This window comes from Salvia splendens, chromosome 5, assembly GCF_004379255.2.
Source record: "Salvia splendens isolate huo1 chromosome 5, SspV2, whole genome shotgun sequence".
Taxonomy (NCBI): domain Eukaryota; kingdom Viridiplantae; phylum Streptophyta; class Magnoliopsida; order Lamiales; family Lamiaceae; genus Salvia; species Salvia splendens.
The window spans coordinates 40,528,071-40,555,863 of record NC_056036.1 but is presented as its reverse complement, the minus strand read 5'-3'; the positions used below and the strand labels follow the sequence as shown (position 1 = coordinate 40,555,863).

Here is a 27,793-nt window from a genome sequence, read left to right as displayed (position 1 = left end):
GCATAACCCTCCGGCGGCGAGTTAGCCCTATGAGTGTCGTCGGGAATCACCACTAACCCCCCAGGAAGAAAATATTTTCTGTGTAAGGATATCACAGTATCCTTACTCAAAATGCTGTGAAAATATTCTACCGTCTTCTCCCCGGACTTTTTCCGGCCAGAAGATCCCTTACCCCCCTTCCTACCACTACCTGATTCAGAAACAGTTTCAGAAGAAGAAGACATGATTCTTACTCTTTGATGGTCGAAAGTCTCTGAAGAAATTCTTGAAGAAGCGGAAGAAAATTTTACGAAAAAGAGAGAGAATGCAGAAGAAATAATCGCAAAAGTGTTCCAATGATGAAGAAAGGAAATATTTTTCAAATTCGTCGCACCGTTTCAAATCCCACTTTTTCTGGATTCTCTGGCCGGATTTGCTGTCACATTTAATGCAGACACGTGCAGAGCACGTCCCCTGACGTCAGCCTCCCCCTTACACTTATCCAAAATGCCGAAGTGATTCACTTCGCTTTTCGGGGGGGGTGGTGATGGGATACGAACTAAACAACTAAACAATAATTGCGAGCCCAATAGCAGTGACGGCCCATCAGCCCAAAACCCAAGAAAGAGTATCAGTTCGGCACAACCAAAGAGTTCGGTCACAGCCTATAGCTCGGTAGTATCAGTTCGGCACAACCAAAGAGTTCGGTCACAGCCTATAGCTCGGTAAAAGCCGACCAATCGAGCTCAACTCTCAGATCGGCAAAAGCTGATCGGCAAATTTCAGCAGTTCGGTCTCAGTATTCGACCGAACAAGGAGATAGTGGACCCATGCAGGATCTCCACGACCTCCATTACACCCACGATCTATTTAGTGGTATTAAGCAGTTATCAACCCCCCTACCAGGGCTGCAAACCACGATCTTAGTTCGAATGTATAAATAGAACTTAGATCAGATAGACCAAGGTTAAGTTCTCTAGATCCTGAATCTCATATAGCGAATCAGTATTGTAATCTGTAAGCTAGATCAAGCAATACAAATTTGCCCTCTATTCTTCCCGTGGACGTAGATTTACCTCAGTAAATCGAACCACGTAATTTTCAGTGTTGTGATCTTCATTTATTACTTGCATTTATTCCCATCAAAAATTCGCTAAATCATCAGACAACTTTCGTTACTTCCATGTACGATAAATAGATTGCAAATACAAAAAACATAAATTAATTCTTGTAGCTAAAGTATTGTGAATGTTTTAGAATTCTAAACTTTTACAGAAAGAAGTCAAGAATGCCTGAAAGACGTATTTCCTAGATTATTCATACTTTCAACACAAAAAGAGGATAGAATTGAAGAAATGGGAAAATGGATAAATGGGGAGTGGAGATGGATCCTTTGTTGGAGGATGAATCTCTTTGCCTGGGAAGATGAATTGCTAGAGAAACTCCTTGCAAATGTGAATCAAATAAATTTGAAGGAAAATACGACTGATGTGAGAGTGAGGCCCAACGACAGGTCAAACCTTCTCAGTCTCTAACTTTGTTTTGCAGGTTACCAAGCTTACGGAGAGAATGAATTCCCAAAAATTCAAAAATTACAATTCCTAAAAATAAACAAAAACCTCTTCTTCTTCCTTAAACTTGAGAGGTTGAAGTCGATCATCTCATTTTGTGGAGTTTAAATAGGCAAAAAAAAATCAATTTTTTATAAAAAAAAATGGAATTGGGATCCGGCCCGAGCGCTCGCCGGGATGGGTCGCAACCAGGCTTGTCCCCAGACCTCTCCAGCATCCCCAGGGGTGGCCCGACCTCTCCACCGCCACCTCCAACATTGCTAGGCCCGAGTCGGACCCTAGGTGCGGTCCGACCCCATTTTTTCTGCTTGCGCAGCGGATGGCCTAAGCAATTGCAACATTAACAACAGAAGCAATGTTAACGGTGAAAGAATCAATAGTTGCGTCGTCATAATTACTATTAATAATAGTCTTCTTAGAGTGTCCACTATAGGGGAGCCCCGGCAGCTGCTGAGGAGGCGGCACCGCCGCGGCTCCCTATAGTGATGGACACGTCCAGCCGCAGCTTGGGGGGAGGACGCGGGCGTGCTAGGTAGGTGGCGGGGACGGGGCTGTGGGACCGGGGCCGCAGCTCTGCCTGCGGCCGCCTATAGCATGGCCCGAGAACCGCAGCGCGTGGAAACCTTTTTTTAAAAAAAATTCCATTTTTTTAATAAGTACTCCATATTTCACACTCATTCACACGCATCTACGCCCTTTTAATTTTTTCATGTTAAATTATGTGTTTTTTTCTAATTATTATCGTTTGATAGTTTTTATTCAAATTTAACAAAAAATATACCAACAATTGGTAAAATATTGTGATTTTTGACTAAAAACATAAATTAAAGACTAAAAACAAATAATGAGATAAATAACAAGTAAGTATTTATGTTTATAACATAAAACAATAGTGTAAAACAAAACAAAGAATAAAGAAAACATAATGTAAGACAATGAATACATGTAAAATAGTAAAATTAAATGGCTCACAAGAATTGATCCTCTAACCTCTCTAGGTTGAGCCAAATTAGCAAACAAACTGCGCCAGCCCTATTGAATAAATATTAACCAAGATTCCAATATACCTAGTAATTGTTCAAAATGTTTGGGGGACCATGATTTCCCAAATCCCTTACTAGCTTCACCCATGCTCATACACATGACGCGTGTAACAAATTGATTCCAAGACTGGTAGTTATCTTAAGAAACTTCTATTGGGTTACCAATCTTATAATTGCTCCAGCCTAAAGCACATTAACCTTGGAGTTTTAACGAGATAGATATCATAAATTAAGATGCACCTTGTTGTGAAAAACACATATAAAATCTGTTAAGTTTTCTTCAAATATGTAGGTCAGAATCACTCTCATCTCGTGTGTTTTGGTTCAATGTGACCCTCCTTTTCAGAAAATAGGAGTCACTCCTTGTCCGCGGCTCAGCATCACCGATCACTCCCTACTTTTTTGCTCAAGATGTATAAGCACGGCGTGCTCAACAGTCAACACCGTGTAACACCGCACGCGTGCTCATGCCCTAGCAACGCGCCATTTGCCTCTTCTACCATTCAAAATCTCCATTAACTATACGCTCTCTCTTGCCCTACGCATTTCATTTCTCACTCTTTCATCGCCAACGTACAACGCCTTGCCTTCTGCCTCTCTCTCCCTCTCTCTACTGTCGCCGTAGAAAATGATTCCTCACTCTTACGCTACGGACACCCAATCCAAGGCCACCGAGCTCGCCTCCACCGTCGCCGCCGCGGTTTCTCCGCCGCAGATCGCCTCCGCCTGCGCTGCCGTCGAGTCCTTCCTCTCCAAGCACGCCCCCGACCAGCAGCGCTGGTTCTTCTCCGTCACTTTCCCTGCCCTAATTTGCAGAATCTTCGGATTCGACGACTCATCGCCTCCTTCTGCAACGACGAAACGCAATGGGTGGATAGACGTTGCTACTTCCGAAAACGATTCCGAGCTTTCTGGTATGGTTAATGTGAATACTCATAAATTTCAGCTCCTAATTTCGCGTTTCCTCGTTTTCATCGATTGTCATTTAGTTTTATGCATTGTCTAAGTGCAACATAGATTTGCTTGGGGACATTTCTACTTTCGAATTCAATATGGAGCTTATAGGTCGGGGCTTACCTAGTTAAAACTTCTGGAATTGTTAATTTTCCTAACTAGTTTTTGTTGCCTTTCATATTTGAGCTTGTTTTCCTCTACATTTAAACCTGTTTATTGCTTTTCAGCTGGTATGTTCTCCCCCTAATAGCATCAGCAGCTTACATTTCGGGGGCCCTGATATTGTTTGTTTATGTTATAAACTTAGTGTATTGTATACTAACCTGTCACTTGTCAAAAACTTGTAGCTTCGTTTTTCCCCAGCTATATGGACATAATGTGCAGTTCATCTTGTTAATTGATTTTTCCTTCTATGTGTCTAGAATACTATATTAAACAATGTTTTGGAATTTAGTTGGTGTTTTGTTTCTTGTGTATTTACTCTGTTTGTGGTTTCAAACTGTGTCTGTTTTCATGTTAGAAAAGTTTTCATATAGTAGTACTAGCTGATATCTGTTGAAGTATGGTTGTATTGATCGCTTGCAGGTAGACTCTTCAGCCTTCTATCGCCGAATGGATTGCTGTTGTCTTCAATCTCAGGAGTTGATCGGCTTTCTCTAGTTAAATACGTCTTCCCCAATGAAAGATTACCGGAGTGGGTTCGTTATATGCTTCAAAATGAGAAAGATTGTAGGGTTTTGATTGACTTGTGCACTCTGTTTAGGAACAGGATTAAGGAAGATCCAATCAAGGGCACTGCATATCAGGTTCAACTGAATGTTTTGGAGTACTACTTATTCTGGTTTGCCTATTACCCTGTTTGTCGAGGTAACAGTGAGAGTTCTGAGACAGTGAAGGTTCAGAGAACAAAAAAGTTTCGGTTGGAAAATTGGTCTTATTCAATCCCCGGTCTTTCAAGTACTAAACGGGAAACTGAAAAGAAGACAGAGGGTAATTTGTATATACGTCTACTATATGTGTATCTTCATACTTTTGTGCCATCCCAAGATCTGTACGTGCAGCCTTACCGTAGTTCCCTGCTCCATTATTCTCCTGGTTATGATAGTTCTGTGATGGAGCGAGCAGAGTTTTTAATTAGTACAATGATCCATTTTTGGTTGGTCGATAGTGACTTTTCTCCCTTGCCTACAGACTTGTGCAAGGCAATTGGCGTTACTTTCCCTTTTAGGTCTGTTCTTGGAGAAACCCCACCTACATCAGGACTGGGTGATGTGATTAATGTTTTCATGAAGTATTTAAATCTGAGTTCATTTGGAGCTATGGGTGGGCTGGATGAGTCTGAAGTCAGAAGTCCTGGGTGGAGAGTTTCTGGTTCTGATGATGTTGTAAAGACAAGGGATGCTGCTCTAAGTGTAAATTCTAGTGGATCTTGGAACTTGATGATTCAAAGGCCATTGTACAGATATATATTGAGAACATTTCTATTTTGTCCGGTGGAATCTTCTATAAAAAATGCCACCCAAGCATTTTCCCTCTGGGTCGATTACATGTTACCTTGGTCGATTAGCTTTAAAGAGTTTGCTGATCTTAATGAGTCTTTAGGACTGCCACCTTCGAGCTCAGCAAACTGCATCACTGAATTATCAACTCCTGGATATGCATCCTCTTGGCAGGGATTTGTATTGGGAAACTATCTGTTCTATAGCTCATTGGTCATGCATTTTATTGGATTTGCTCACAAATTTCTCCACACAGATGCAGAAATAATTGTTCAGATGGTCACTAAGGTCAGTCATTTTGATTTTGCACCACAGTAAACATCCCATCTCTTACCTTCGTTATTATTGTGTTACAACTTGTTAAACATGACAATTCACTCTCACTCTATATTGCTCTTGACTATGGAGATTGCTTGAAACTGATATGTCATAGATGTCAGATTTTGTTATTATGCTTGTAATGTTTTAGTGAAGAGGGAGGTTGTCACAACCTTGGTCCTGCTAATGTTCTAAACCCTTCTACCACTACAATCAGCCAGCTCTATACTTTTCTGTCACCTTCAAATAGTTTTTCTCTTTCCCTTTTCCCCTCATATCTAGCTATCCCTCCTATAATATTGGAAGTGATTATTCTATTACTGCATCCATGTATTGGAAATTACTCTTAGCATCATCCCTTGGATCCTTATCGCGGTTTAAATTAGAACTTTCTTACACCTATTTGTCACCTTCCTGAAGTTGTACACAATTGCCAATCTTATCTGTCAACTTCTCTATCTCTTTATTACATGCTGTACGCCTCAACTCATCTCATCTTAAGTTTGTTGGCTTGAATCTTCTTAAGCAATTTACCAGACAACTGGCAATTTCCTCCATTGCTCATCTTTTCTGCCCTGAAGTTGATCTTCTTAATGCCACATTTCAAAGCTTTTGGCTATTAATGAAACCTTTTAAGGCCTGTAACCTTTCTCCTGGCACCATATTTAAATTAATGTTTTGTCTCTCCAGTAATACTTTGCCTTTGCATCTTCAGTAATCAGTACTCCCTCCGTCCCAATAAATATGCAACATTTGGTTTCCGGCACAAGATATTATGTAGTGGTGTTTTGTAAGTTAATGAAGAGAGAGTAAAGTTAGAGAGAAGAAAAAGTAGAGAGAGTGTTGTTTCCATTGTAGGAAACGTTTCATTTTTATTGGGACAACCTAAAAAGGAAAACGTTTCATTTCTAATGGGACAGAGGGAGTATTTCCTAACTCTTGTCACTCCCAAGTTTATGGTGCAGTAGGAACTAGGAAGCATAAATGTATAGGCTGTTCTCATTTGAGTATCCAAAACTTCCAAAGTGCATGTAGGCTGGTTTGAGCATGCTTCGGGAATTAAAGTCTGAAGACCTATAGGACACGAGTCTTCAGTTTTCTGCTTTAGAAGACTGCCTTCATTGTCTTAGAGTGTTATGATGGTGATGGAGCATAATTTCCTTTGGGATTAAATAAAATCTTCAAGGAGCCATCTCTGTAGCAGGGCAGTTACACCTATCGAAAAATTTCTGAGGATGAACCAGGATGAGCCATTTTGTATCTTTTAATAAAGGAGAATACTCTAAAATGGGTCTTTGGCTGCATGGAGTATGATTTTATATATAAAATTTTCAACTCAACTGTGGTTTCTTCCTCGTAACAGTATATGCTTGTTGTGTTATGTTTTTGTAATGTATCAACTGATATGTGCCTGAGACCATGAACTTTGTAATCTTCTGCTTGTTAATTAAGTGCTCACAGATATTATCTGAACTGATGAATCTGCCAAATTAACACAAAACTAATTTATTGCAAGTGATCTTTTTGTCACCACTTTATGCTATTAGTTTGTAGCCATTATATCCAATGTTTTAAAGTACCTTTTACGAGGCAGTACATTTTTCTTTATCCTTTAATGTTTCATTAGGTTATCTTCTAGTCTCTGAGTTGTTATTTCGTTTAAGGAGTCTTGTCATAGTTTATCTTTGAGTCCTGATAGGAGTAGGAATTTGTGAGCTCTTATATAGTAGTAGTACATCTTTTGAGGCTTGAGAGGGATAAGTCTTTCATATTTCTGTGTTGTGAATGGTACTACTGTCAGCCTCTTTGAGCAGTTTATCTCATTTATTTCAAGTTCGTCCGTTGTTGTTAATCACTGTTTGCTCTATCAATTGGTGCTCTATTAACTGGTGAGGTGAGCGATGGTTAACACACGAAACACATTCCAGGACAAGGCAAACAATAGGCATAAGCTGCGACCACTTTGAGGATTAGTTTTGTTCTTTCCTTATGTTCCGATCACCTCTGCCTTCTCCCCGTATCATCATGTGATGCCACCATTTATGTCAAAATTTTGGCTTAAAACCAAAAAAGTAAATTCTTAACTTGGTTCATTTAATCAGTATCTGTAAATTGAACGATGAGGTAGCCAAGTGGGATTTGCTGATTGTTTTATATTTTTCTGACGAACCATTCATGAACTCTTGAGTTGTGTTGGGGTTTATTTTAAATTTCTAACTGATACTCCCTCCGTCATACTCATACTGTTAGTGAGGTACTCTTTTGGGCACAAGATATAAGAAAAGTGATGTTTGGTGAGTAAGTGGAGAGAGAATAAAGTAGAAAAGTGAAAAGAGAATAAAGTAGGAGAGAGACTAAAGTATGTCTCGCTTATAGTGGGATGGAGGGTGTAATTTTTTTAAATTTGTACACATTATAACCATCGCCTTGTCCTTGAATTAATAAATTAATCAAATTTTTAATGTACTTGTGTCTTTGACAATTACCATCCTTAAATTAATTGTTATTGTATTGCGAATTAATGCAGGTAATTGACATCTTAACTTCGAATGTTGAGCTTATGGATCTGATAAAGAGTGTTGACAATGTTTTCCATTCAAAAACTGCTGCTGAACCTTCTAAATCAATGCTCACTGGATTGAACAGATGTATTCCAACAATACTCAAACAGTTGCAGGTATTCTATTTGTTTGTCTTTGTCCCTTTCTCTCTTAATTTATATCATCTTCCAAGAAAGTAAATTACTTCAGCTGTAGTTATACCTAGTAATCAAAAGAGTTTTGCCTATGATGCTGTGATTATTTGAAATGCCCTGCCTTTGTTTCTTTAAATTGGAGTCTTGGACTTCATCCTTCTGAAAGGCCTTTCTTCTTTCATCTTTCGTCTGCTAATTGACGTCAAAGTTTCTTTCATCCAACCAGTTGTTTGGAAAGACATGTAGAAGTACTCACAATCAGAATATTAAAACATGAACTTGTGTATAATCTTTGTAACACAGAAAAAGGATGCTTACATCCTCATTAAAATCCAGAGTACCAAATTGTTATACCCTCTGCTTTGACTGTGCTATGGTAACCTTGAGATGGTGATGGGGATTGAGTTCCAACTCATTCTGTACACTTCTTGTTTTGTCTGGTTGTAATTTATATTGGATGGTTAAACTGAGCATCACTTTCCCTATTTCCAACTTTCTGTTTCGTGATGTTTATTTATAGAGCTCATGATGTTATTATTACATAGTGAAACAGGTCAGTGGTCCCTAAAAAGCTTTATCTTGATAGTTCCGGGTTTCAAATACCCTGCTCCATTTACATCATTGTAGGACCTGCATATATTGAACAGACATGATATAGCCTTTATTCTACTCCCTCCGTCCCATAGTAGATGTCACACTTTTCTTTTTAGTTTGTCCCACAAAAGATGTCACATTTCCTCTTTTGGAAAAAGTTCCCTCTCACATCAATTATAAAATTATATTTTCTCTCACCACTTAACACACAAAATAACATCTCCTTAAATCCTGTGCCATCTCCCAAGTGTGACATCTACTATGGGACGGAGGGAGGACTATTTTTAAATCTGTAGTTTTCCTTATGGTAGTGAAGAAGGGAAATTGTTGGACTAATAGTGGCTTGTGGAATCTTATAAATTGTCGTACACTGTGCTCCTTGATATAATCTGACTCTTTAGTTTCTGTGTCTGGCATCTATGCGCTAGTGCTGGGGTATGTTTGGACTTGCTATTATATATCCCAATTCCCACACTTCTTTCTAATTTGTTAGTTTCGGTTCATTTCAGGATTGGGAGGATGGCCTGTGTGAGAGTGATGCAGATGGATCCTTTTTGCATGCGAACTGGAATAAAGATTTACGACTTTTTGCAGATGGTGAAGATGGTGGGCAACAATTGCTTCAGGTTTAGATTTATGAATTAGAATGTAGCTTATTGATGATATCTACACCTTCACGTTGTTTATTAATTTGGACGGATCACTGTTTTGCAGCTATTTTTGTTGCGTGCTGAGTCTGAGCTGCAATCAGTATCTGGAAACAATCTCTCTCAGAATCTGCAATCTCTGGATTCTCTTAGAGCCCTGTTGAGCCAATTGTTTGGAGGTCCCCTCTCAAAATCTCCATCACAAACATCTCAGCCGAGGCATCAATCACGCGAAGAAATATTCAAGCCTAGAAGCTTTGGCAGCCAAACAGGGGCTGAGATCAAGTTCAAGGGTGACTGGATGAAGCGGCCCGCCTCCAGCGACGAGATCGCATGGCTAGCCTCAATTTTGGTCAGTATATCAGATTGGCTGAATGAGAAAGTTGGTCTAAACCGGGTCGACTCCAACCAAGGGGCCGCTTCATATTTGGAGGTTCTGAGCGAAGTTAAAAGCGTGCATGGAACTAAGGAAACCATGAAAGTGGTTTTCTCTTGCTTTCTCGCTTGGGTTATGTGGTTGTGCCAGACCGGAGTGCAACTACTAAGAAGATATGGTCTGAGGGTAAATCTCCGGTGGCTAGCTTCTAAAAGGATAGTTGCAATGCTCCTTTTCGTTATCGTGTTCAATCTTTTGAAAAGAGCTTTTGCTCTTTAGAAAGTTCATATATACATATATTTGTATTGGTATGAAGGGTGAGATCAAAATTCAAGATTGTATAGAAAACCTCCTCTTTCGTGCAGCAATTTTGTACCGGGATTTTACAGTTGACAGTGTTGATTAATCTGCATTTATGGTTTATTTGAACATCTAATCTTGAATTACACATCAAATATTCATACTCTACTGTCTACAGGACTATTATTGCATCATTCATACATCTTCCTCGAGTTCAAGAAAACGTTTAACCCAATTCAATTCGGAGGCTGAGACATCGAAGGATTCATTGTCGTCTCCATCCTCATTACCACCTCCAATGTCTTCCGTCTCTTGACTCTCTGTTCCATTACTGGCCTCCTCACTCCAAAGATTCTCCTTCATTGCAGCTAGCGAGATTGCAGGTAACTTCTCCATTAACTTTGCTTTCTTCCTCAGATGAGCATTCCAGTAGTTCTTGATCTCGTTGTCAGTTCGCTCGGGGATTCTCTTGGCGATCAACGACCACCTACGTACACACACTAAATGAGTCATGCATGCCACACACACGAATTTCCAACGAGGGGAAAATATATTCGAACCTGTTTCCTATGAGCCTATGCAATCTAAGAATCAAATCCTCTTCAGCATCAGAAAAGTTGCCTCTTTTTACATCAGGTCTAAGATAGTTGAGCCATCTCAACCTGCAGCTCTTACCACACCTGTTCAACCCTGCAACAACTCCCATTTCAACCATTTGAGCTAAACATGTGTGTGTGTGTGTGTGTGTGTGTGTGTGTTTGAGAAAATGAACAAACCTGATTTGATGGCCACACATTTCCACCTCTTGGGGCCGTGGAGGGCAACGTATTGGGCTAGCGTCGCGTCTTCATCGGCGCTCCACGCCCCTTTGTTGAGGGATGTGTTGCCATCATTCTCCATCTCAGCCTCTTCTCCGAGATTATTTGGCTCAGCGTTTTACATTTTATTTGTTTTTCATGATGGAATTTTATGTGTATGGTTTGGGGGTTGGCAAAATTATGCAGCTGCCAGGTTAGTCGTGCATGTGAAAACTACACTCCCCAAAAAGCATAAATGATCTCAGCTACCTAACACTCCTATTCCAATATTTAGAATTTAAATTATCATAAATTGAAATTTAGTAGGTGACGTCATATTTTATACGCCAAACACCGGTTTAATTTCTTTCTTGTGAGATAATCACACTGACAATAAAATCATATCAAACATTATTTTCCAAAATAAATTTGACAACGTTACACGTTTTTTTTATAAAGGTTCATGATTGTCATCCATTAATATATTAATCCATACAAAATTAAGAATCACCTAGTAAAATACAAGCGTTCTGAGCATCATCTTTTTTGCAATTTTAGAGATCACAACCGTTTAATAATACTAATAAATTAAATGAGAATGTCACGTGGTGGAACGCCATTGGCTAACCGTTTATAGATGGCATACGTGCTCATGCATGTGCAAGCATTAAACCTTTAGAGGTTTGAGCTCTATTATTGAGTACAGTTCTACTGGTGCCGGAAAAACCACAAAGTTTGGCCAATTTCTGGTCAAAACTTGGATCATTTTCTCAATTTTCCGATGACAACAAATTTGGAGGAAATGATATAGTTTTACTAAATTCATCCCAAATTCAAGACATTTGTCCTTTCAAATCGACATCTTTCTGTTGTAGAATTGACATCGTTTACAACATCGCCGATCCACAATGTCAATATTGCCACGTTGTTAACTATATCGTCAATTTTAATACACATAAAGTCACATGGGATGACAAATTTTCTAAAAGTTATCAAAGTTATGACACAATAATGATTACTTTTTTAAAAGATAGCAGTACAAGATTGTCCAATTCTGAGTAAATTTGCCCTAAAACTTAGGTAAAACACATTTACAAGTCCCTGTACCATTACATTTTATTTTATTAGGTCCTTTTTTTTGTTTAGTAAGTCATTGTACCAATACATTTTGTTTAGTAGGTCCTTTTACATTTTTTGGTTTTATTAGATCCTTATATTAATTCATTTTTTATTTTATAAGGTTTTTATACTTATATTTTTAATCTGATTGGATCTTTATTTAATAAATTTTAGAATGTAATTAACTTTTTTTTGTGTTAATTACATTTTTTATCTTATTTATTTTGGAATTAATTCAGCTGCAATATCAACTCAAGAATTATTATGAAATGAAAATTTTATTCATATTTCTCATTATCAACTTATAAATTTATTATTTTTAAATTATTATAAAGTTAATATTGCAACTGAATTAATTTTAAATAAGTAAGAGAAAAAATAAATAAATAAGTGTAATTAACACAAGAAGATTTTAATTAAATTATGAAGTCCATTAAATAAAGATACAATAAAATTAAAAATATAAGTATAAAAATCTCTTAAATCAAAATACATTAGTATAAGGATATTGCAAAAAAATTACTATAAAAAATATAAAAAAAAATAAAATGTATTGACACATGAATCTAATAAACCCAAAAAATTACACTCCTATATAATGAAATACTCCCTCCATCCCACTTTACGAATCTCATTTGAATTTGACTTTAAGAAAAGTAAAGGAAAATTAATGAAAAACAATAATGAAATGTGGGTTCCTATTTTTATATATTAGTTTTATACTAATAAAATGTGAGTGGAAAAATGTTGGTTGTATCCTACTTTTAAATATTAATTTTATGATAAAACGTGAGTGAAAAAATGTTAGTGGAATATGAAAACTATTAACATTTATGGAATATATCAACTGGAACTCCTAACATGAGATACTAAAAATAAATAAATTGGGAGTCCTAAAGTGCGGTAATGATCACCTAATCTATTAATCTTAATCCATTCTTACTGTACATACAAGCACCTGTTTTTTCTAAAAATTAAAATTGCATATTTGCAAAAGAAAGACCACGTCCATGTGGTTCCTCGAACCAATAAAAAAGTGCCACGTCACATTGATGACACTAATCACCGGAAAATCAATGCATTAGCACCGATTTTCACCAAAAGTCGCCTTCTTCTGAGTTCTGACTGTGTTCAGCTCACCTGCATAAACTGCAAGCGCAATTAAGCAAACGACCTAAGGCAGTTTCAGCAACACGAAATTTGCCGGCTAGATTGTGTAATTCAAAGCAAAAACCCTGGGTTTGGGGCATACAAATTACGTAACAGATATACTAGTAATGAAAAATTGATTGATGGATCGCCAAATTTGAGCTCTGATCCTTCGTCAATGGCTGCCCCTTTCTTTACGACGCCTTTCCAGCCTTTTGTTTACCAGGTTAATTTTCTCTTTCACATGAGTAAAATGTTTTTGGATTTAGATATATCTGTGTGTGCGCGCTTAAAAATCTCAAATCTGGATTAGCGATTTCTCATTGAATTAGGGTTTGTATAGGGTGTTTTTTGAATGACTGTATGAGTTGCTGATGATTTCTTGTATGTATTGATGATGATGATGATGATGAGAACTCTAACTGAAAGTAAATCTGTTTTTACTCGTTCGTCTTTAGCCTTGCCTGAAGAGAATTACCATTTGATCAGTATTTTGAGCATGATTAAGAGTTGTTCTTTCGGAATTAGTTAGAGCTGCGTTTGAGTGGTTTGCTATGTATTTCTGTGTCTTCGGAAATTGATTAGTGATCACTGAAAAAATGAAGACAGAATCTCGCCAATCTCATTTAGGCTGCTGGGCATTTTGGAAATCAGGTAGTATGTGGTAAATTCCGGAGTGTCCATTTCCGGGTAGTGTAAGGAAAACCAGAAGTACACTGCTATTAGCACGTAGCTCGTATCAATGCTTTTGCATTCTTCTAAAAATCAGTGGCTTACATTGATAAAGTAATGTATGGTGTGCCACTGCTGCTCATTGTGGTTGTCGCGGAGTAGGGATGCAAGCCAGCATTGAATAATGCTATCCAACTTGTTGGAAAGAGGAAGATGGCCGGGCAAATTAATCATAGGAGAGTTCCTAGAGCATTGAATAAGTGTAGAGTCCCTAGTGTTGTATGTTTCCAATTATCATTTATTGGTGTAATTTACAAGACACTAATTTCCCTATAAATACTAGGGAAATTAGCAAGATCATACACAAGAAACATTCACAACAAGAAATACAATTATCTCTACATTCTACCTCAATATGTCTATCCAATCTTTCTATATCTCTCTCGATTACCATCTTTAAGACAACTTCTTTAAATTGTCCAGATTCTAGTACATGTTAAGCAATTGAGCCCAAATCAATTTGACACCCTCATCTACAGTACCATACTATCCAATCGAGTCTCCATTCATCTTGCTAGCATAAATTAAAGGGACATGGTAGGTTGGACCGAATTGATAGAGCCAAGGAAATTATCCTTATAAAACAGAGAGGGATTTTCTTCTTTAGCAAGAACTTATAAACCTCAACTCAGGTCAAATGTGTAATGATTGGAAATGGCTTGAAATAGACCACATGAACTTCTCCTGCCAGCCTTAGGCAGGAAATAACCCTCTCAAGAAATATATCCTAATGAAAGACCATATGCTTAAATACTCCTTACACCTTTAACCCTTGAAAGAGTTGAACAAAAACTGGGTGACTAGAATAATTAAATTACGAAACAACTGAATTACTGCAAGTCTTAAAACAGTTCCACCCCCACCGCTTGCTTGCTTGCATTTTCTGCATTCAAGAGTACTGGCTAATCCACATCAGCGATCCGTAGTGGTTATATGCCATCCTGGGGAACCAAGTAGGCATACATTTGCTGTAATCCCTGTAACAAAAAGTCTTCCTAGGATTTTTGACACTCAAAGAGTGGAAGATCTTTCTATTTCTACATCAGAATTCGTGAGTTATTTATACAGAAATGTCTAACTAATGCACTGCACATTTCAAAGATATTTGTCCTACCATTGTTTTTCTTCTCCTTTTGAAATAATCATGCCTTATGACGTAAGTAAAAATGAAAATATCCCTAACCATGATGTTCCAATTTCCAAAGTAACTTTTAAAATATTACTAATATTTTAAAATGAAATAATCCATGATGTTGTGGCGATCTTAGGCTTCTTAGGCCCATTATCATGAAAACCAGTTCAGTTTTCTTTTGGTATCATACATGCTCATCCGTATTCTGTTTCAGAGCCCGCAAGACGCTGTAACAGCTTTTCAGATATTGGGTGGGGAAGCTCAAATTGTTCAGGTCCTTCTCAAGCATTTTATATTCTTGTTCTTTTTAGAGGAAAATGTTGGATTTTCAATAAAATTTTATATTCTTCCCAATTTTTGATGACTTTATCTCTTTAGATAATGTTGAAGCCACAAGAAAAGGTCGTTTCAAAGCCTGGTAAGCTATCAATCATCTGTTGTGTAATTATCAATTTTGTAGGAGTATATTTTTTAACGAAGGGTCTTTGGTTGCTTGAGAGCCGTTGACATTCTAAGAACCTAAAAGTGCAATTTCTGATTTCGATTGTATGTGATTCCTTGAATTGTATGTGATGGGAATGAGTAAAAGATAAATATAACCTATGTGTTTCTTGGAATATTGGAGACGCTTCATGATTATAGATTGACATGCTTACAACGAAATTGGTTTCAATGTTATGCATGCTGACTTGATTTTCTGTTAATCGATTTCCGTTAATAATACTGTTAATAATGCGTAGGATGATATATTTTCCGAACAGAACTTAACTCCGAATCTAACTTTAGCAGATCTGCTCATCATTACTGTTGGTTGTACAAGTCCATTTAGTTGTAGTTTTCTTTTAGATCTTTAATTTATTTAGTTATTTAATATATGCTTTTAAAAAATGTTATATTCGTTCTTTCTCTCTCCCAAGCACTATTCTCTATATCTATTTGTAATGCAGTAAATTAGTTTATCTTGTTCCCAATTGTGTGGACTGTGGATGAACATAAAATAAATGACATCTCAAAAAAAAATCTCAAATCGGGATATAAGTATAAACATTAGAGAAGATTAAGGCTGGATTGGTACAACTACCAAAAGACCTCCATGGTATATATGTACTTTGAGGTAAACTTTAAGGGTGTTTATTACTCTTATCCCCACATTTTACAATCTAATACAATGATAGTTCCATTCATTAAGGGGCCTTTCTAATGATACTATTGATATTAATAGAATTTGGTTGTAATTATTTCGATACATTAATTAATTACCTCTGCAGAACATACTATATCTTCAGCTGCTCTTTTCAATCTTCTATTTGAGAAGGAAAAAAGTTGTAAGGGTGCAAGCTTTTATACACAGATATCTTGCAGGTTCCATGTGCTACATGTCTGGGTCAATACAAATGGAAAATGTCTATATGCCTGAAAATGAAGCAGGTGTGTGGCAATGGGTTCTTGGAAAATGTGTTACTGGCATGGTTCTCCAGAATACTGGTTCAACTGATGGGTTCGTGGGAATTGCTGCACCTACTCTTGCAAGAATTATCCCGGTCTGTTATTTCTGTAGGGGCATTGCTTTAGACCATTTTATTATTTTACGGCAGGCCTTACCTATTTTCCTCATTTACATCTTATACAGATTGATTTAGCTCTTTTTGGCGGCGAAATGTTGTGCCAGGTATTGATCGATAGTTAACAAATTGCTTAGGAATAACTTGAGATTTTTCTTGCTTCTTGTCCTAGCTATTATGTTAGCCAACTTTTCAGCTTCAGAATCTGACTTACCTCATATATTGTAGCCAGATGCCTTTTTTTGCTCAATAAATGATGTAAAAGTAAAAAATGTTGATCCGAGGGCACATAATGTTATCACTAGTGCTGAGGTCAGATTTGGGTTCCTTTTCTCCCATTTGCATTCATTGTTTTTGTTACTTGTCATTTAGTCATATTCTTGCAGGGATTTTTGAGGCAGAAAATATCTGGTCAAGGACTAGCATTTATAGTTGGTGGCGGCTCTGGTACGCCCTCTGAGTTCCATTTTCTGTACAAGAGTTCTTGTTGCCATTTAGGCCTTTGTTAACTGCTTCCTTGGTTCATGTAGACTATGTAGTTATAATTTTGAACCTTCCTCCTAACGACCTCACAGGAGAAAACGTCCATGGCTGATTAAGTGATTATAGAGTAAAGGTTATTATAAGAGAAAGAACTATCAATAAGACGATAACTCAATAACACTCCTCAAACAAGGCCCTACAGAGTGCTATCCCCGAAGCATGAAACTTCTCTGATAAGGAACTTTAGTGTAGAATTCCTATTTAAGTACTGAAGGCCCATGCAGGAACGCAGCCATGCAATACTAAGGCCAATACCTATTAAACTAACTGAAATGTTAAGAGCAAGCTGTGATTATATGACAATTATCCCAGCAACTAATAACCGGATAAACTTATAAACAGACAAATAATCCACCACTTTTCGCGCTCCACACATGCGCAAGTGCGTCCTCGACTTTGCTATCAGTGGTTGTGTATGATTCTTGGATGCTATGTGCTTTTTTGTTTTCTAAAATCTGGTGGAACAATTAATTATTGTTTGCAGTTTATGCTCCTTCAAAGTGTGCAAAATTAAGTAGTGTTGATATTTGTTTTGATCACTCTGGTGGTTTTAGTTGTCCAGAAAAATCTCGAGGTCGGTGAAGTTCTAGCAGTTGATGTCTCTAGCATCGTTGCAGTGTCAGCATCAGTAAACGTACAAATCAAATATAATGGTCCTATGAGAAGGGTGCTCTTTGGGGTGAGTATCTGTATTCTTATATCCAAGATATGTGGCAGATGATTCTTCGCCCACAGATGTTCTGAGCTTATGCTACCTCAATATTTTTTTTTCCTGTCATTTATTGTGAAGTTAGTGTAAAGTCTGCATGAGGTCTTTTATTAGTTGAGAAGTTATATTTGAAAGGGTTATTTGGCTGTAAATACACCAACTTTTTGAGTTTGAAAAAGATGAAGAAGATAGCTGCGGAAGTTTGGGAAGAAGAACAAATGGGAGGGAAAAGAGAAAGGGGAGAGAGATATAGGTGAGGTGGAAGAGTGATGATGTGTATCTTTTAATTAACAAAATCAAAACTACATCATTTGATTGCCACATAAGTTTAAATTTGCCACGTCGTTTTGATTTTAGGATGAAAAATAGACAAGTCCAAAGTTTGTATACTTGTTTCAAAAAATAAAGTTTGGAGACAAAATAAAAAATTCATGTATTTACTGGTAAATAACCCTATTTGAAATGTTTAGGTAAAACATAGTAGTTGAATATGGTATTTGTTAGGACAACTTGTTTACGAGCAGTGATGCAGGGGAATTTGTTTTTCAGAGATACTGAACTCAGCTGATTGTTAAGTTAGTAATACTCCTATTCTAAGAGCTAAAGTTGCAATTTAAACTTTGATAAGAGTCTGTTTACTGTTGTTATCCTTCTATGAACTTTTAACTTTCATGTTGGTTATTTATCTAATCAGATGTAGTACCTGAAGTTAGGCATTAGCATGTTACATTATCTGTCGTACTTTCTACTTGTACTTGGGAGGTTTATCTTTTACTAGCACTCTACCATGCTCTTTGTTCCGTTATATTTGCATAAAAACATAGCTAGTGTTCTTGCTTAATTCTGCAATAATAATTGTAAATTCATGTTAGATGATTTTTATATACAGTGCTTAGTTGTGCTTCAGGAAATATCATCTCAGTTGGACATATCAGTGCTGTGTTCATTTTCATAACCAACAAAGCAGGAACTGCAACTAATTTGTCTTAAGAGTTGTGAACTTAACTGAACGACTAGTTCAGTGTTTACCGCTCTGATTTGATCTCTATATTTTCTTGGAGTTACTTAGGCCAACACTAGGTGCATACGCAGAATTTCTTGTCGAATCCGACTTGTTATTTTGGTAACACTGCCTGCTTTTGTTGCAGGGTGACAATATGGTTACTGCTCATTTAACCGGGCCTGGTATTGTCTTCATCCAGAGCATGCCCTTTCGTCGGCTTTCTCAGCGCATTGCAAGGTAATCTCTCGTAAGACCATCAAATCGTGGAATCATATGAATATCGAAGCTCTTTAGCATTAACACAAACAAACATTGATTTAATTTTGTTGATTTCACAGGGCTGTAACATCTCCAAATATGAGGGACAATCCCAAGTTTTTATTCCAGATAGCAATCCTTTTCTTTATAGCGTATATTGTTGTGTCATCACTAATCTTAACTGACATATGAAGTTGAATTCGTTTAGATGATATTAAAAGTCCAAATTTTGGACTACTTGTGCTACTACTTTTGTTGTGATCGAAACAGAACACACGACACTCCCAATGGATATACTATTTGGGTCCTATCAGTTTGCGGGCTGTGATTTAGTCTTCCAAGTTGCAATTTTTATGGGCTATAAATTTTCAACTTTAATCCTTTCCGTAAAATTATTGGGCTATTCGGATCAATTAGCGGATTTCAAGTTTTATTGATAGTGGTGGTGTAGGAGGCACTAAGGTGAGATGAAGATGATTTTTTTTTAATTCATAAAATTATCAAAACCAGTCAATAGTACAGGATAAAAAGAAGATAGCAAAGCAGAATGAGGAGATTAGACTTAAAAATGATTATAAAACATGCTCATTTCATTAAAAATGGCAACAGAGAAAACCCAGTCGCAAATCATCATTATTTTGTTATTACATTATCAAACCAAGCAGAATTAAAGCGCCTCAAAATAGAGTGTCCAATTTCGCCTCCGTCAGTCACTTATCTACGCTTGCTCCTCTCCCTCTCTCTGTCCCTCGACCCTCTAGAGTGGCGGTGCTCCTCCTCCACCGGGGCTGCTGGCGGGGGTGACGAGGTGTACCTCGAAGGCCGCCTCTTGAAATGCCTCTCGTCATCACTGCTGTTGTGATCCACAGAGACAGCAGAGCTACCGCCTTTTCTCGATCCAGTAGCTACCCTGTGCTCTTCTTCATGCTGCCCGTTCGATGCTCGGTGACTCGTAGAACTGGCAGCTGCTATGTCTGATGAAGAGAGCTTTCTTTTCTTGGTAGCTGCTTCGCCACCAGCTGGGAAGCTGATCCGGGAGAAGACGCTGGCCTTTTGCTTCTTGTCAGCCGCAGCGGCTGCTTCCCGAGATGCCGCTTCCGTGGGGGACTGCGAGCGGCGGAGGTGGCTGCTGCTGCGGTGGTGATCCTTGTCACCGTGGGGCTCTTCGTAATACTTGTCGCGGTTGGTTTCTTCATGATACTCACGGCGGCGCTGGTGGTGGTCATCATGTTCGTAGTCAGACTTCCTCTTGGAAGAGGGTCGAGGAAGCTCAGGGTCCCGGGAAGAGTGACGGTTGCGACTTGGAGGGTGGTGGTCGACACCGGGCGTCGATCTCTGAACAGAGAAACGCACTATGAATCCACATAATTTCGATTAATAACTTATCGCCCTATCTATATCCAACTTTGCTTAGGTCTTGAAAAACTTGCTTATACATATTGCAGACCAAAAATTCCCACGAAGAATCTCTTCGTATTCAACAACGCAGAAACGTCGGAGGTGATGCTAAAAAGTGAAGAATGAGCGATCTTTCTCGTCGCATTCTTTCATATTTAACTCCGGTCTTTCAGCAATCGATATAAGCATGAACAGGAAGAGTAAATGCAACCAAAACTAATTATTCTAAGCAGTAAACTATTTGAAAATAAATACTGAAGGAAACAGCAAGCAGGAAAAATTATAATTTTCACGGATATAAAAATCAGCCTGCATCAAGAGACGAGTATAATGAAATAAGAATAACGGAACTATAAAATTACATACAGATTTGGATCTCGAAGAGACATTGACTATACTGCTCCCTTCTCTGCCATATTCCCCATCTTTAGAAAATCCCCTATATCAAAGGCAAAAGAAAAACACAAGCCTGTAAGATGACAAATTCAGAGCAATTGTCATAATTATCAAATCAGCTCAAGAATCCATAAATAATACTAGTAATGATTCTTAAACATAGTAGGTTAAGAGTAGAGAGAGAGGCTGCTTACCTTTCATCGCGTTTCTCCATATCACGCTTTCTCTTTAGATCAGCTTTTCGAGCTTCAAATTCCTCTCGACTCATGACAGGTGGGGGAGCATTGTATCCTACTAACTCAGAAAGGTCCCTGGAACAATAAAACAAATTAATCACAAACACAATAATAAAGAACCAACAAGTTATTACAACAATCAGTCACTTAGAAATACATAAAAAACAATAAGCTAAACCATACCTCTGAGGGCCGTATGGAAGAATACCACCATGTCCTGCAAATGGATCAAATGGTGAAAACCCCCCAAACTGAAAATCCATAGGATTAACTCCATAACCCCCATAGGGCATAGGACCAGCACCATACGGCATAAACCCATCAAAACCAGGTTGCATGCCATTCCAGCAAGGATTAAAAGCAGAAGGACCCATATTCATCATGTAATTCTCAGGAGGAAGGGCTGGACCAGTTTGCCACTGCATCTCTGCAGCTGCAGGACATTCCCAAATTTCAAATTTATATAAACAAAACTAAATCAGATTAAACCAACAGATGGTTCTCAGCAATCATGTTGTATTCCATGTCAGGTCACAAGACTGCAAAAGAAAATTTTGTGCAATTTGTGCTGACCAAGCATGAACGCAACTTGGCATATAACAACTTAAACATGATCTTATGAATAAAGGTTAATCACGAAGCGGAGAAGGAAATTATTCGTATATTAAACACCATCCCTCAGGAGGATCCTATTTGGCTGTAAAACTATAAGTTGACCAATTACTCCATCGAAATCCTAAGAGATTATAACATAATGTTCCAAAGAGTACAACTGAACCTTAAATAAAATAATCCTAGAAGAAGAAAATGATAAGTTATGCACTGATGAATCTGGCTTAATTTGTTTCCAGGCAAAGCGCAGAAGGAAAAGAGCAAACTTAGTCAAGCACAGAATAGAAAATTTCCATACAATAAAAAAAACAGTCAAACATTTAGTTCATTTCCTTTTTGCTTGACCAAACACCCTATAGATCAAATATTAGGGAAACCCCAGATCAGCAACCAAACTTTGTGACAAACAACAGTAAGAAAATTTTGATATGAACATACCACCAGGTGCCGTGCGAATTTTCTTCTTTTTCTTCTTCCGGCCTGTGAAACCACAAACAAATTACATTTCATAACCTTCATACATGAGACAGTCCAGAAGCAAATCTGGCACCTAAGGCCTATGGAAATATGACTTCAGCAGAATGAGCATTAAAGCAGCAGTAACAGATAGATTCTGTTTCTTTTTGTGCAGGAAACAATAAACAAATCATGCCATGTCAATCAAAGCCATATGAGAGACTAGAAATAATTTTAGGAAGCAATGCAGGAGTCAGGACATTGCAATAGCAAGCACAGTGACCAATGACCATGATAAAAGTAGAGAACCTCACAATCAGCTCTAGAAGCTTCAGTCCAGCACCAGGCAGTTTTGGCATGAATCATGGTTTAAAGGGGTATTTCTGAGGCACCTTGGTGCGAAATCACATCTGAGGCAGCGCCTCACCTGATGTGAATGTGGGCGCATGCATCAGCCCAGCTGAAGCGCACTAAGGTGATAGCCTCATGTTTTAGGGTCTGAAGGTCCTATCTTCCAGTTTTTTGGACTTTTTGAGGTTCAAAATGAATGGGCTTTCATGTTTAAACCTCAATTTTTTAAAAAAAGCCTCAATTTGAAGCGGTCCCCGTAAAAACAGCCCTAATAAAAGATTAGAGCAAAAAAAGGGAAATGCAACCCTACATAGTGATTCTTCTAAAGAATATCGCTCCTCTCACCTATTTAATTATTAGACTTAATTTGGGATTTTAAATACTTATAACTAGCTTCGAACTTAATATTTTTATGTGTTTCATATATTTGCTATGTTTTTTTGTCTTTTATTATATTAGTTATGATTTACATGTGTTTTTATGATTTATGCCACATACCACCTCGAGGCTTATAACCAACTTTTAAAACCTTGGCATAAAAAATTACACATAGCAAGTTATATAAATCTCATTTACCTGCTTCTCCAGACATAGGTCTTTGCACCTCTTCATCAGCCAGAGGTGCACTTCCTTGCGATGCTGTTTCCTTAACTGTTCTTAAGTCATGTGTTGCTTCTGAAGCATCAGGCACTTTTAAAGCTATCCCATTCTCTGATTTCGAGGGAAGGATTGCAGGCTTATTTTCTTCAACGGTCTCAACAATTATTGGAACTTCCTGGCTCTGAAATGGTGGTGCAAGCACTTGCTGTCCTTTTGAGGCAGCAGATTGTGTGGGGGATGGAACATTAGCTTGTGGATTCCGAGACTCCATGTCTGAACCACAAAAAATAAAGATTGAGGATGGTTGTAAGTAAACCACATTGATAGCACACTATATATCCAAGCTGAAAGATGTTCATGCATGCATTTGTGACTGTGCATTATGTGTGTGAGAGAGACAGAGAGAGAACAAATGAACAAAGACTAAATAAGGCACAGACCTTGGACTTGAAAAGCACTCCCGCCATTTTCAGCACTATTGTTATTGGATTCCAAAATCCGATTAATTGTATCTCTTACGGTCTTGTTGGGCAAAAGATCATCTGCGAGAATACTTGTGGCCCCACATTCACATATTGATCTCGCCATAATGAACTCACGTATGCCTATGGAGAAGTAAGATACATGGAAGTGAGCACTTTAAACAAATTTGAGGAGAATCATGGTATTCTATCAAGAATCTGACAAGAAAACCTCATTCTGCATGCAAAATTGCATTCTGGACAGTAAAGCAACTCCTTACATTTATCACAAAAGCTCTTCAAACAACACTTGCTTGCCAGGACAGCATCTTTCATTACTTCTTGACACAAAGGACAATGCAGCTCTTTTGGAAGATCGCCAATTGGTCGTGTGGATGGCATTCCCTCAATCTCTTTCTCAAAAGCAGCCCTAAAAGGAATCACTGATGAGTAAATATGGACCATGCAAAAACACATAAATTGAATTAGTGAAGACGGCTTACTCATTTGGCTTCAAAGTTGCTGCAAGCCCACTCGCCATTGCATAAGAGCCATCAGGGGTTGCGACCAACATTGATTTTGGAATTCCCGTGGCAGGTTTGACCCTTCTTATGTCAAAATTGGGATCTCCATTAGTAGGGCAATGCTGGATAAAGTGCCCTGCATGAATGAATCTCAGCTGTATAAAATACTTCTGTTCAATTTAGATATATATATTCCACCTTCCTAGAAAAAGAACATACCAGGCACTTTGCACCTGTGACATATGTACCCTTGTGGTGGTGTTTTCTTCTCAAATCCACCTCGGCCTGGAAATGAGACCATTAAGTTTTTGAAAAATAGTCATAGACAACAAACACATAGGAAGACAGAAAAGTCGATACATTAACTCCTGAAATAGCTAAAAGTATACTATAAAAGGAAAATAACGATGATGTTATAGATGCTTTTTAAACAACCAATGAGATAGATAATTCGATATTAGCAGTCTAGTTACACATTAAAGGAAAAGAGAATCACCAAAACCACCTCGTCCACCCGGCACCCGGCCACCTCGTACAAAACCTCTACCACTAAAACCATCTGAAGGTTGTCTGCAAAAGATGAAGTTACAAAAATTAAGCCCCAATAGCCAGAAATTGAGGACAAATTGGCTTCAAATTAGCCATCACCCATAATATAAATGATAAGCCAGAACAACTTCTCACCGCTGCCAATCTAATGCTGGAGTGTCAATTAAAGCTTTGATCTTGTTCTCCTCATCCTCTTTGCTAACAAAAGTAGCATCTTGAACTGGGATGCTAGGTGGGACAGGGGTAGTTTCTGGCATAGCATAAAGATCATTTCCGAATTCATCCCATTCTAAATCTTCACCCTACAACAAGCAAGGAAATATTGATACAGTAGCACCACTAAAAACTGACACGGAAATTGTTCCATGTCAAGATTCCCAGTTACATACTCAGAAGGTGGTAAGAATATTCCAGGACTAATGAATAAAACCTTACATATTTCACATAAGACTGATCTGCTACAGCAAAGCTATCCTTTACAGCATGAACATCTTCAGAATTATGGTCAACATTCAACCTACAGGATACGTACAAATACACAAACCAAGTATTAAAAAATGCTGTGAGTGCTTGGAGGGTAAGGCTACTATTTGTTTAATTTTTTTTGTGTGAGGTTGTGAACCCTTCCATCTCTGCATGGATAGCCTTGGGTCAAGCAGATAAATAAAAAGGTCCCAACAAAATCACCAGAATTAGTGAATTTTAACATATATGCAAAAACAAATCAAAGCTGGTCATACGAAGTTTTGGAGAACATCAACAAGCAGCTCAAATCGATGTTTAACATTTGGTGGTTACACAAATCTTTGATCTCACAAGTAAAAAAGTTGACAAAGCTTAAAAGGAATGAGACAATACTCTTCTTGCTCGCTAACAGGTGCAGTAACTATGGGCTTGCGTGGCCTTCCAGGAACTCGGCGTATTAAAACTGAAGTATTTTTCGGAATTAACATTCCTTCATCGAGGTACTCTGAAATTACAAAACAATGAGATGTGTATAAACCCCACAAAACCACCACATAAACACAACCAAAGAGAAAGTACAATTAACACCATGGAAAGTCATCACATCAGCCCCATTATCCCAATCAACCCATAATATAGCACCATCCCAATTACAGTACTGATCTTAAAAATTCAGGTGAAAAAACAAATTCACCCTACAAAACTGAATGTTCTCCTTGCACGGTAACTATTACAGGTTTAAATATTTATTATATTCAGCATTAAAATACTATAATCCCAATTTTCTTGCTGGTTCTTTTATTCGGACGTTCAAGAGAAATAGTCGAGCTTTGTCCTTTATATATATACATGTGTGAGTGTGTGTGTACTGTCAAGCTTCTAATAAACTTACAGCTACTAACACCTGTTTTACAATGCAACAATCTCCAACATGCCATCTGAACATTAAATCATTTATAACTAACAGAACAGCATGAAAATGATTAAAGATCTCATTTTACATTTTAGAGAATCAATTCCATAACTTCCAACAATTTCAAAATAAATAAATCATTGTTTGTGCACCAAACAAAGAACAATAATAACACTCAAATGAGTCAACTTTCTTCAAAGCACCAATCTCATACCAACTACAACACAATTAAAACTCCACCCAGCTTCCAAACAGCTGACTTTATCAGTTTATCACAAACCAACATCATATTACACAAAGCAAACTCTAATATGTGCTCTATACAAAGACAGGAATGCAAAATTGAATATAAGCCTATGTTTCATTTAAAATATTTATTTGACAACATACTGCAAAGAATCAAAACCAACCTTCATTGGTCTGGGCGTTGGTGACTATGAGGTCAAAATCAGTACCACCCAAATGCTTTAATTCAAATATTTTTTCTTTCAAGTTTCCCACTGAAATAAAATGGCCGTCCATCCCAACTGAATCATAATCTTTTGCACTTTTAAATTTATAGTAAACAGCCATACTTCGTTATGGTTTCGCCTTTTTTTGTATATGTTCTCCCTCTATTTCAGAGAGAAACAACACAAACAGAAATATAGGCCGTCAATTAATACAAAATGAAAGGCCTGGCATTCAACTTCAAAATTGAAAAGGGGAAATAATAACAGTACAACGGAAACTCAATAAGTTCTTTTTTTTCTTCTCTGCAAAATATTAATCAAACCGACTAAGTGATGGCCTTCTAATCCTTCAGCCACTCAAAAACGCCAAAGTCAGCGGCGACGCCTTTACACTCGGATCAATGGATAAATTATCCGGATCCCAATCCAAAACACCTCCAAACGACCAGAGATAGGAGAGATCGAGGAAAACCACCAAAAATCCCTTTCCTCCAGAAGAAGACGACGATAACCACCGAGCTGCCGCTGCCGCTGCCTCGAACCGTTATCTTGTAAGCAGTTCTTCGTATTGATGTCCTCGAACGAATTCTAGCTCCACATAGACGAAAGTCCGCCAATTGTACAATTCGATCGCCGAGATTAGGGTTGAGCCGCCTTAATCAACAGCACGGGAGGCAATTAGGGTTGAGCTGCCTTAATCAAACTGCGCCACCACGGTGAAAATCAACGAATTAAATCGGATATCTGATCGGAAAGCAATCTATCAACGGATGACGGAATCGAAATCGTCAATGAAATCCGCGAGAGGTTGGGAATTAGGGCTGGGCGAATGCGGCAGATGAAAATCCGCTGAGACGAAATAATAATATCTGTCAGGCCGAAAACGATGTCGTTAGAAGAACGGAGATCCTATCAACATTTTAAATACTAGGAGTACCACTATCAACATTATTGATTATGTAATTATTTAAAATTTATAAATAAGAGAGATAAAAATAAAATAAAATATTATTTGTTTAAAGATGGAAATATAAAAGATAGAGAAAAAAAAGAAAAAGTAGGAGAAACAAAAAAAAAAGTGATACAGTAATTATATTATTAATAGATCAAATAAAAAATATTACCAAGTACTTTATTTATGAAACGGATGAAATATTTATCAATACTTTAAATAGTCAAATTTCTAAACTTAATTCTAACACTTATGCTTAATTAAATTCAATTTAATTTAATTATAGTCTTAAAAGTAGTAGTACTATATGTTACACTATTGTGATTAATATTTGATCTATCATCTAAACTCATATTGTAAAATTAATATATAGTATTTTTAATTTAATTTATTTCACATTAAGATATTACTATGTTTATTTATGGAGTATTTGAGTTGGCTGTTAGTT

The 27,793-nt window shown here is 37.6% G+C and overlaps 4 protein-coding genes across 5 annotated transcripts; 2 read left to right on the top strand and 2 right to left on the bottom strand.

Annotated features, from left to right (window-relative positions):
* The first annotated feature begins 2,880 nt into the window (after positions 1-2,880).
* LOC121806021 lies at positions 2,881-10,112 on the top strand. The gene is made up of 5 exons (XM_042206087.1): positions 2,881-3,507; positions 4,133-5,334; positions 7,892-8,041; positions 9,163-9,279; positions 9,368-10,112. The coding sequence occupies exons 1-5, from the start codon at positions 3,222-3,224 to the stop codon at positions 9,953-9,955; spliced, it is 2,343 nt and encodes a 780-aa protein (XP_042062021.1). The 5' UTR covers positions 2,881-3,221; the 3' UTR covers positions 9,956-10,112.
* Positions 10,075-10,923, bottom strand: LOC121806022 (transcription factor MYB114-like). The gene is made up of 3 exons (XM_042206088.1): positions 10,753-10,923; positions 10,537-10,666; positions 10,075-10,463 (listed from the first exon to the last, which is right to left on the bottom strand). Exons 1-3 carry the CDS (start codon positions 10,874-10,876, stop codon positions 10,172-10,174), a joined length of 546 nt encoding a protein of 181 aa, XP_042062022.1. The 5' UTR covers positions 10,877-10,923; the 3' UTR covers positions 10,075-10,171.
* Positions 10,924-12,893: 1,970 nt separating this feature from the next.
* On the top strand, positions 12,894-19,288 carry LOC121806019. Its single transcript, XM_042206086.1, has 10 exons — positions 12,894-13,267; positions 15,120-15,179; positions 15,284-15,323; positions 16,268-16,446; positions 16,536-16,574; positions 16,696-16,779; positions 16,854-16,914; positions 17,565-17,689; positions 18,868-18,959; positions 19,061-19,288. The coding sequence occupies exons 1-10, from the start codon at positions 13,220-13,222 to the stop codon at positions 19,170-19,172; spliced, it is 840 nt and encodes a 279-aa protein (XP_042062020.1). The 5' UTR covers positions 12,894-13,219; the 3' UTR covers positions 19,173-19,288.
* Positions 19,289-19,549: 261 nt separating this feature from the next.
* Positions 19,550-27,286, bottom strand: LOC121806018 (E3 ubiquitin ligase PQT3-like). 2 transcript variants are annotated; one of them, XM_042206084.1, is made up of 15 exons: positions 26,352-27,286; positions 25,422-25,533; positions 24,999-25,080; positions 24,699-24,865; positions 24,511-24,584; positions 24,234-24,299; positions 23,994-24,150; positions 23,772-23,920; positions 23,470-23,634; positions 23,006-23,302; positions 22,061-22,102; positions 21,194-21,443; positions 20,969-21,085; positions 20,745-20,817; positions 19,550-20,315 (listed from the first exon to the last, which is right to left on the bottom strand). In XM_042206084.1, exons 1-15 carry the CDS (start codon positions 26,512-26,514, stop codon positions 19,695-19,697), a joined length of 2,535 nt encoding a protein of 844 aa, XP_042062018.1. In that variant the 5' UTR covers positions 26,515-27,286; the 3' UTR covers positions 19,550-19,694. The 2 variants fall into 2 exon arrangements, with proteins under 2 accessions (XP_042062018.1, XP_042062019.1); XM_042206085.1 differs by having other exon boundaries at positions 24,520-24,584.
* Positions 27,287-27,793: the final 507 nt, after the last annotated feature.